We start from the raw sequence: 10318 nt of genomic DNA, 5'->3' as shown, positions 1-10318 counted from the left end.
ACTTCATAACACAGTACATAGCACAGTTCATAACACACTCCATAACACAGTTCATAACACACTTCATAACACAGTACATAACACAGTTCATAACACACTCCATAACACAGTTCATAACACACTCCATAACACAGTTCATAACATTCGGTTCATTGAGGAAGGTCTCGTCATATTTGGGCAGAGAAAAGATTCTGGTTCGGGAGAGTTTTGTCTCATAAGCATACAGGGCCGATAGGCGGAGCCTTTGGTGAATTAATTAACAATTTGGGACAATTTGGGACGATTTGAGAGAGCTGTTAACAGAGGTCTTAGTGGGGATTAACCGCAGATCATTGGGCCAGTGGGGGCCAGTGGGGGCCAGTGGGGGCCAGTGGGCCAGGCTACTGCAGAAACCTTGTTCGAATGTATCTCCTCCCCCACTGGTAAATATTATTGATGCTCAAATACTGACTTTCCTGAGGGATCTGACTCAGCGTATAACCAACACACACACACACACACTCACACACACACACACTCACACACACACACTTCAGCCCCACTTCACCGCGCAGCGCGGATCCAACCGTGTGAAATACGCCTGGATTCACCAGACACGTTCAGTTGTTATATTGAAGTATCGTTGTCAACCGTCTTGGGGTAAAAGACGGAAGGTTTACCGTTTGTGAAAGTATAGCCTTGTAGGCTTATGATGAACAACAGAGTCGTGCGCGTGTTGTGCCTTCTTCTTCTGGCACATTCTGCCTTCCAGCAAACCAGCGAAAACACGTCCAGCTCGAGGGAGAAGAACGAAAAGAGAGGTGTGTAACCGGGGGACTGGGGTGTTTAACACATCAGTGGCCAGGAGGCATTCCTCAGCACGAGGATCAGCAGACTGATAACTACTGCAGTTTTGACAGTAAACAAACAATTAGTGTTTGTTGATCTGTTGTTCTCTGTGTTCAGACGCCAGCAATGCTGCCATCGAGGAGCTAAAGAAGCAGATAGAAGACATTGTCCTCGAACTGAACCTGCTGAAAGAACAGCAAGCTTTACAAACAGGTCAAAACTTAATGTGTTATGTGAATAGCGAGTCATGTGAGTTGTTTTGTTGAGTCCCGATGAGAACCTGGCGGGCAGCTTGAGGGATGTTTCACATTAGTCACGGAAAGCTGAGTGTTTTTCCTGAAGTGAAAAAACAGTTGAAGGCACACATTCTATAATCTGAGAGTCTGACGCCAATGACTGTAATGTAACAGTAATATAACTTTAGAGTTTATCATTGTTTGTAAATTATATTAGTAAATGAAATAAGTAAATAGCCTACCATTAAATTAACTATAAACCATAAAACCACACCATAAATAAACATATACAAATCCTGTCCCCCTAGTTTGCCTGAAAGGCACCAAGGTCATTGGTAAGTGTTTCCTGGCAGATCCAGTGAAGAAGACGCACCACGCCGCTAGCGATGACTGCATCGCTAAGGGCGGGACCCTGAGTGCCCCGCTGAGCGGCGAGGAGAACGACCAGCTGAGCGACTACGTCCGCCGCAGCATCGGCCCCAACCAGCACGTCTGGCTGGGAGTCAACGACATGGTGACGGAGGGCGACTGGGTGGACCAGTCTGGCAGCGCGCTGCGCTTCAAGAACTGGGAGACGGAGATCACCCTGCAGCCGGACGGGGGCCGTGGCCAGGACTGCGCCATCCTCTCCGTCTCCGCCAACGGGAAGTGGTTTGACGAGAGCTGCCGCGGCGAGAGGGCCTCTGTCTGCGAGTTCAACATCGTCTAGACACTTCCCAGATGGGCCGACACCCTGAGCTGCAGACACCCTGAGCTGTCATTGTGCTTATCCTGTATCCTGCTCACTGTTACAGTTTCTGCTGTCTGCTGTATCATGCAGAGACATGATCCATGTGGTGGAGTAGGATGTGTCTGAAAGTCTGGAGAGTTTAGGTTATGATATTTGTATGACCTAACACCCTGCTGTCAGACCAGTGAGTCATGAGGACAACTAATGTTCTTGTTTATTCTTGTTTATTAAACTTCTGGCCTGACAACATGTACCCTCTTCTGATGAATGAAATAAAACGTTTAAATGCCACTAATCAGCTTCTCTTATAAATGGCGGCCCTCGATTGTCTGTGGGCCCCTGATTGTCACACTAGACACAACAACACAGCTACAACAGTGCTACTTCATCCATCTTAATCAGTAATCAGGCAAGTAGCACCAGCCCTGCAGAGACCAGCCCTGCAGAGACCAGCCCTGCAGAGTCCAGCCCTGCAGAGTCCAGCCCTGCAGAGTCCAGCCCTGCAGAGACCAGCCCTGCAGAGTCCAGCCCTGCAGAGTCCAGCCCTGCAGAGACCAGCCCTGCAGAGACCAGCCCTGCAGAGTCCAGCCCTGCAGAGTCCAGCCCTGCAGAGTCCAGCCCTGCAGAGACCAGCCCTGCAGAGTCCAGCCCTGCAGAGTCCAGCCCTGCAGAGACCAGCCCTGCAGAGACCAGCCCAGAGACCAGCCCTGCAGAGTCCAGCCCTGCAGAGACCAGCCCTGCAGAGACCAGCCCTGCAGAGACCAGCCCTGCAGAGACCAGCCCTGCAGAGACCAGCCCTGCAGAGACCAGCCCTGCAGAGACCAGCCCTGCAGAGTCCAGCCCTGCAGAGACCAGCCCTGCAGAGTCCAGCCCTGCAGAGTCCAGCCCTGCAGAGACCAGCCCTGCAGAGACCAGCCCTGCAGAGTCCAGCCCTGCAGAGACCAGCCCTGCAGAGACCAGCCCGATCGCCTGCGATCTGCTGCGCCGCTTCTGGAAGCGCTTCCTTTTTTCTTTCGGCGCCCATGTTATCAAATGGGACCGACCACACTGGCTGCGAAGCACCGCGATTGCCTGTGATTGCCTGCGATCGCCTGCGATCTGCAGCGCTCATTTCGGCAGCTGGTCGAATTTTTTCGCCAGACGCTTGCGAAATCGGCTGCAGGGTGATGAAATACACCAGGGCTCTTCAATAGGCGGCCCGCGGGCCGAATCCGGCCCCCGAGCAGCTCTGGACTGGCCCCCGGAGTGTGCTCCGGTAAACTCATTCAGTTCGTGACTATGACAAAATAATAAAAAAAATTCACTCGTGACCAGGGCCGGACTTACCATTGGGCTTGACTGGGCTCCAGCCCATGGGCCCCGTCCTGTAGGGGGCCCCGCCCGTTTACGTGCAGCGGAGGACTGAGCTATTAGCCAGAAAGCTAAGTTATGCTAGCAAGATTCATAGACAAGAACATTGTGTACGGTTGACAAACCGTAAATAGAATTTGACAATATGTTTGACAAGAAGACTAGCTAGCTAACAAGCCATGTCATTGTCCCCAAATCAATGTCAAGGTTTTCACGAACAAGGTATCGGCCATATACTAGTACTAGGCTACAGTACGGCCGCAGCATGCTTAGCGGGTTGAATAGCAAATGGATGTGAGATGATCGCGTCAAAGTTGACATTCTCCAAACAGTAATTATAATTTGACAGTATGTTTAACAACAAGACTAGCCAGCAATCTAGCCATGTCATTGTCCCCAAATCAAATCAAGATTTTTATGTGTTGGCCGCAGCATGTCTGAAGTAGAGCTAGGTTGACTAGCGAAGTGAATCGAATGGGATGTGAGATGAGCGGTTACGTGACACTGACTGACACAGTAAATTCAGAAAAGGAACATTTTCCAAATAGGTTAAAAGAAATATTGAAGTCACTCATTGTTGTAATTACATGTTAGCTTGGTAAAGTTTCTCAAAATTGTAAACGGAGGTTTTGACTGCGTGACTGCGTCCCTGATGTTATTGTTACTTATTTCAGACACTTTGTACAGGCTCATACCAAGGAAAGATGTTCTTTGCTCATACAACGTAGCCAGCTCAATAATTTAGAACGGTGAACAATTTTGCTGGAACTACTTGGCTGATTGGCTGCAGCCAATCAGAATCGAGTATTCACCCAGACTATGGTATTTTAGATGCGTTCGACTTCATGCAGCGCCGGCGTCGTCTGCAGCCGCCTGCAGCCCGGCTGACTTGAAGCAGCCAATGGCATTCTCAGATTCAAGGGTGCTGCATGAAGTCAGTCCACGTGCCTAATAACTTAAAAAAAATGTTTTGTCATTGGGGAACATTTAGTCATTGAATCGTTAATTCAGGAGATTCGTTCAAAAATGCTGATTCATCCATGAAACAAGTGAAGTATTTGAGTAGTTGAATCATGCATTCAAACCAAGTTTTTTTTTATAATTCAGATTAATTAAACATTTTAAATAGACTTCAGCAATTCACATAAATAATTTTATTTTGTTTAGTTGTTTGTTCAGAATCGTGATCTCTAAATACATATAGTAGCTTGTGTATGTATCATGTTGTTCTATTTAAAGTCATGTATAGTTGGTAGGGCCCTGAAATGACCCTCACCGCCCTTAGTCTTCTATTTTTGTTAGTTAATTGCATTTTCTCCAATTGTCTGTTAATATGATATAAGATTTTTGAATCCTTGGGCCTATGCGGCCTCTTGGGCATATGTTGTTATATGCACTTACAAAATATAATATATTGACTCCTTCAGTATGTTGTTGTAATTTCTTTATTTGTTACCGTGATTACTCATATCCTCCGACTTTGCCTCAGTTTCACAGTAGTAATGTTCACCGTAGTCTACAATTAATGGAGTAAAATCTTAATAACATGTTTTTTTTATTCAAATATATCAACTAATATGGTGTATTTTATCATCCTGCAGCCGATTTCGCAAGCGTCTCGTGAAAAAATTCGACCAGCTGCCGAAACGATCGCTGCAGATCGCAGGCGATCGCGGCGCTTCACAGCCAGTGTGGCCGGTCTCATTTGATAACATGGGCGCCGAAAGAAAAAAGGCGGCGCTTCCAGGCACGTCGCAGCAGATCGCAGCCGATCGCAGGCAGTGTGTCCCAGGCGTAAGAGTAGCTGAAAGGCTTGGTGACCGGCGCGGAAAATGCGCGTCTGGCGTGTGAACAGCTTTTGCTCAGTCGTAGCCGATCGCAGCCGATCGTGGCGCTGCGCGGCGCGTCCAGGCGCTTCGCAGCCAATGTGTCCCAGGCGTTACAGTGGTAACCGACGCATAACGCCTGGGACACACTGCCTGCGATAAGCTGCGATCTGCTGCGACGCGCCTGGAAGCGCCTCCTTTTTTCTTTCGGCGCCCATGTTATCAAATGGGACCGACCACACTGGCTGTGAAGCGCCGCGATCGCCTGCGATCTGCAGCGATCGTTTCGGCAGCTGGTCGAATTTTTTCGCGAGACGCTTGCGAAATCGGCTGCAGGATGATGAAATACACCATATTAGTTGATATATTTGAATAAAAAAACATGTTATTAAGATTTTACTCCATTAATTGTAGACTACGGTGAACATTTGTAAAGTTGTAGACTTTATAATTACACAATGTTGGTAACGAACGTCCTTTACATGTGGTTACCCTGATGAAAACGAATGAAAATAAACGGATTGATCCGTTGAGCTAGCATGCCCGTAGTTGTTTTGTTTGTTTGAGAGAAACGAGTTGTCACACGTTACATTTACATTTAGTCATTTAGCAGACGCTCTTATCCAGAGCGACTTACAGTAAGTACAGGGACATTCCCCCCGAGGCAAGTAGGGTGAAGTGCCTTGCCCAAGGACACAATGTCAGTTGCATGACCGGGAATCGAACTGGCAACCTTCGGATTACTAGCCCGCTTCCCTCACCGCTCAGCCACCTGACTCCCTGTGCGTTGCACACAACACACAGGCAGACATAGCCTACTGAGAGAGAACCCCCAAGTTGATTTCTAAAATCAGCATCAAATGAATTCTCGAAGTTGAAAAGCACAGGGAGTTGTTGTATGTCAGCAACAATTTTACAAGGACAACATAGATAAGGATCAATGCTGGGATATAGCCAATGCCATGTTTATGTACCATGTCAGCGTAAAGGAAAGCTCAGAGTAGCTGAAAGGCTTGGTGACCGGCGCGGAGAAATGCGCGTCTGGTGTGAACAGCTTTTGCTCAGTCGTAGCCGATCGTGGCGCTGCACGGCGCGTCCAGGCGCTTCGCAGCCAGTGTGTCCCAGGCGTAAGTAGCTTTCATGTTTTGACTGCAGCACAGTAGCCTAACAGAGTGCTATAGGTGTGGGATGGGTTAATTTATCTCCATAAACTCGGCCATGTTGCTGTAAAGAATAAGTCAGAGGTACCTTAAATTTTCTTCCTTACTTTGTTTGCTAAGGGCTTTCGTGCAACGCTTTAACGAACTTTAAGGGAATCCTTAAGTAGAAGACCAAGATAAGGAGAAAACCTTAAATACTTAAGGGAACATTTCAGGAAACCTTAAGGAAAACACTTAAGGGTGCTTTGTGCAACCAATTATATTTTAAGGAAACCTTAACTCTGACTTTAAGGAAAATCTTAATTTAAGGTGTTTTGTGCAACCGGCCCCAGCCCTGCAGAGTCCAGCCCAGAGTCCAGCCCTGCAGAGTCCAGCCCTGCAGAGTCCAGCCCTGCAGAGACCAGCCCTGCAGAGTCCAGCCCTGCAGAGACCAGCCCTGCAGAGTCCAGCCCTGCAGAGACCAGCCCTGCAGAGACCAGCCCTGCAGAGTCCAGCCCTGCAGAGTCCAGCCCTGCAGAGACCAGCCCTGCAGAGTCCAGCCCTGCAGAGTCCAGCCCTGCAGAGACCAGCCCTGCAGAGTCCAGCCCTGCAGAGACCAGCCCAGAGACCAGCCCTGCAGAGACCAGCCCTGCAGAGACCAGCCCTGCAGAGACCAGCCCTGCAGAGTCCAGTCCTGCAGAGTCCAGCCCAGAGTCCAGCCCTACAGAGACCAGCCCTGCAGAGACCAGCCCTGCAGAGTCCAGCCCTGCAGAGTCCAGCCCTGCAGAGTCCAGCCCTGCAGAGACCAGCCCAGAGTCCAGCCCTGCAGAGACCAGCCCTGCAGAGACCAGCCCTGCAGAGTCCAGCCCTGCAGAGACCAGCCCTGCAGAGTCCAGCCCTGCAGAGACCAGCCCAGAGTCCAGCCCTGCAGAGACCAGCCCTGCAGAGACCAGCCCTGCAGAGTCCAGCCCTGCAGAGTCCAGCCCTGCAGAGTCCAGCCCTGCAGAGACCAGCCCTGCAGAGTCCAGCCCTGCAGAGTCCAGCCCTGCAGAGTCCAGCCCTGCAGAGACCAGCCCTGCAGAGTCCAGCCCTGCAGAGTCCAGCCCTGCAGAGACCAGCCCTGCAGAGACCAGCCCTGCAGAGACCAGCCCTGCAGAGACCAGCCCTGCAGAGTCCAGCCCTGCAGAGACCAGCCCTGCAGAGACCAGCACTGCAGAGACCAGCCCTGCAGAGTCCAGCCCTGCAGAGTCCAGCCCTGCAGAGACCAGCCCTGCAGAGACCAGCCCTGCAGAGACCAGCCCAGAGTCCAGCCCAGAGTCCAGCCTTGCAGAGACCAGCCCTGCAGAGTCCAGCCCTACAGAGACCAGTCCAGTCCTGCAGAGACCAGCCCTGCAGAGACCAGCCCTGCAGAGACCAGCCCTGCAGAGACCAGCCCTGCAGAGACCAGCCCTGCAGAGTCCAGCCCTGCAGAGACCAGCCCTGCAGAGACCAGCCCTGCAGAGTCCAGCCCTGCAGAGACCAGCCCAGAGTCCAGCCCAGAGTCCAGCCCTGCAGAGACCAGCCCAGAGTCCAGCCCAGAGTCCAGTCCTGCAGAGACCAGTCCTGCAGAGACCAGGCTGCTTGTGAGCAACTGTAATGGGAGCAGCTCTCTGCTCCTCTGGACAGTGTGACGTTCCCACCAGCAGGAGATCATCGTTCATGTCCCTGCAGCAGGAGATCATCGTCAGCTCCTGGGGCTGCTGGGCTTGGATCTGGTCTTTACTAATGAGACCTGACCTGGTTCTGTCTCTTCAGCTGTTTCAAACAGCCACAAGAGGGCGCTGTGTGATTCGATATCCTTACAGTCTTCCAGGCTTGTACACTGAAAAACAGTTAGAAGAACAGTTAGTAGAACAGTTAGTGTTTGTCCATTATGGAGTATAAGGACCCTTACACAAGGTATCCTGACAACCATAATGAATAACATGTATTTATGATTTAGTATCAAAGATACTTTAATAAAGCATGGAAAATGCTCTTCAGTATTACAAATTATTACTTTGTGTAATGATCCTGTGACTCAGCCAAGCAGACTGGACCTGTTGTGTTGGACCACAGTAGTTGGGTGTGCTCAAGCCTTCGGCGAGAGCACAACCTTTGTTCTCTCACATATATATTATTATTATTATTTCTTTTTGCCCCCCTAAAACTTAGTCAATATTTGGCCTACATAGACAACGTAGGTGTCAAAAGCTTCGTCTTGGTAGCGATTGAGTTGCTTCTATTGGAATTTACGTTCCGTTGCATGGTTTAGGCTTAAGTTAAGTTTTTGTGGCGAAAAGTGAAGCTAACGGTGGCTAATTTGCTAGCCACAGTCATTGACGTTACTAACGTCACTGCGTCACTAACGTCACGAAAACACGCGTGACTACCTTTGCCAGAACATTCGTTTAGCATCTATTAACTTGGGGGATAGCTAGGCTAACTATAGCTTTACTGCAAGGCAGCTGCAGAAACGCCACAAGAAAAGAGGCCAGGGTGATAACTATTTACTCATTTTACTTTGTGATATGACACACAATTGTGATGTGTAATGTACAACATAAGCTGATATTATTAAAGAAGTACATCTACTTTCGGAAACAGTAGTCTACTATTTCACTGAAATATTAGCATCATGACATTAGCCTGTGTTGCCCGGGCAACACATACTACAGTGGTCTATGATGTATCTGTTTTCAATCGTTAAAATAAACATTCCTCACATATACATTTTCGTTGTAGGATTTATTCTGACATTAGTAAACGATTTGTTGGTGAAATTACCATTACCTGTGGTTTCAAACCAGTGTAGCTCACTGCAACGCTGTAGCTTACGCGAGACACACTACAAAAACATGTACACTACACAGCTGTTTAGGAAGTCAAACGCGACAGAAAATGTTCGGCACTCCCCTTACTTAAATCAAAAGTCTATCTAACTACTAACCTGAACTTCATTGCCACAGCCTAAACGTTGTCAATCTGTTCATGAAAATAATTAATTTCAGCTTAAACCGTACAACGGAACGTTAAATCCAATTCAACCAACGCAATCGCTACCAAGACGAACACAGCAGTAGTCTAGTACTGTACCGTAGTAGTACAATTTACCGGGGCAGCTTCTCCACACAGGGCTATAGCTTTTTATGAATGAGCGACTTTCCACTAAATAAATGTCAAGCTTATTTACGTTTTGGGGGGCATATTTTCAGTTAGCAGATGGTACTGTTTGAATCGCGATTCCATCTTCTACTGCCGGGTAACGTCGTAGAATAATCTTCAAAGGGGGTTCTTTATTAATGAATGAATGCAATGAGTAGGCTAAATGCCTGAAAATATCATGAGAAGGGAAAAACTTAAAATGACGTTTAAGTCATAGAGATTAGGTAAATTTTTACACCGGTCTGCCCAATTTATTGGGTGTGCTCAAGCCTTCGGCGAGAGCACAACCTTTGTTCTCTCACATATATATTTATTTCTTTATCTCTTTATTTTCGCCCCCCTAAGGATCAGTCAATATTTGGACTACATACACAACGGCGGTGTCAAAAGGTTCGTCTTGGTAGCGATTGCGTTGGTTGTATTTTTATTTACGTTCCGTTGCATGGTTTAAGTAGAAATTGCGTTTTTGTGGTGAAAAGTGAAGCTAACGGTGGCTAATTTGCTAGCCACAGTCACTGACGTTACTAACGTCACTACGTCACTAACGTCACGAAAACACGCGTGACTACCTGTAGCAGAACATTCGTTTCACATCTGTTAACTTGGGGGATAGCTAGGCTAACTATAGCTTTACTGCAAGGCAGCTGCAGGAACGCCACAAGCAAAGAGGCCAGGGTGATAACTATTTACTCATTTTACTTTGTGATGTGAAACACAATTATGAAATGTAATGTACAATATTAGCTGATATTATTAAGGAAGTAGGCCCACATCTACTTTTGGAAACAGTAGTCTACTATTTCACTGAAGCATTAGCATCATGACATTAGCCTCTGTTGCCCGGGCAACACATACTACAATGGTCTATGATGCATCTGTTTTCAATCTTTAAAATAAACATTCCTCACAAATACATTTTCGTTGTAGGATTTATTATGACATTACATTACAAGTAAACGATTTGTGGGTGAAATTATCATTACCTGTGGTTTCAAACCAGTGTTTACCCAATTTTACCCAATACAA

General features: G+C 48.0%; 1 protein-coding gene across 2 annotated transcripts; it reads left to right on the top strand.

Annotated features, from left to right (window-relative positions):
• The first annotated feature begins 545 nt into the window (after nucleotides 1-545).
• clec3ba (C-type lectin domain family 3, member Ba) lies at nucleotides 546-2079 on the top strand. 2 transcript variants are annotated; one of them, XM_067238531.1, is made up of 3 exons: nucleotides 546-800; nucleotides 946-1041; nucleotides 1418-2079. In XM_067238531.1, exons 1-3 carry the CDS (start codon nucleotides 689-691, stop codon nucleotides 1771-1773), a joined length of 564 nt encoding a protein of 187 aa, XP_067094632.1. In that variant the 5' UTR covers nucleotides 546-688; the 3' UTR covers nucleotides 1774-2079. The 2 variants fall into 2 exon arrangements, with proteins under 2 accessions (XP_067094632.1, XP_067094631.1); XM_067238530.1 differs by having other exon boundaries at nucleotides 548-800; nucleotides 1373-2079.
• The last annotated feature ends 8239 nt before the right edge of the window (nucleotides 2080-10318 follow it).

Source organism: Osmerus mordax, chromosome 6, assembly GCF_038355195.1.
Source record: "Osmerus mordax isolate fOsmMor3 chromosome 6, fOsmMor3.pri, whole genome shotgun sequence".
In the NCBI taxonomy this organism is placed as follows: domain Eukaryota; kingdom Metazoa; phylum Chordata; class Actinopteri; order Osmeriformes; family Osmeridae; genus Osmerus; species Osmerus mordax.
This window is presented reverse-complemented; position numbering and strand designations above follow the sequence as displayed.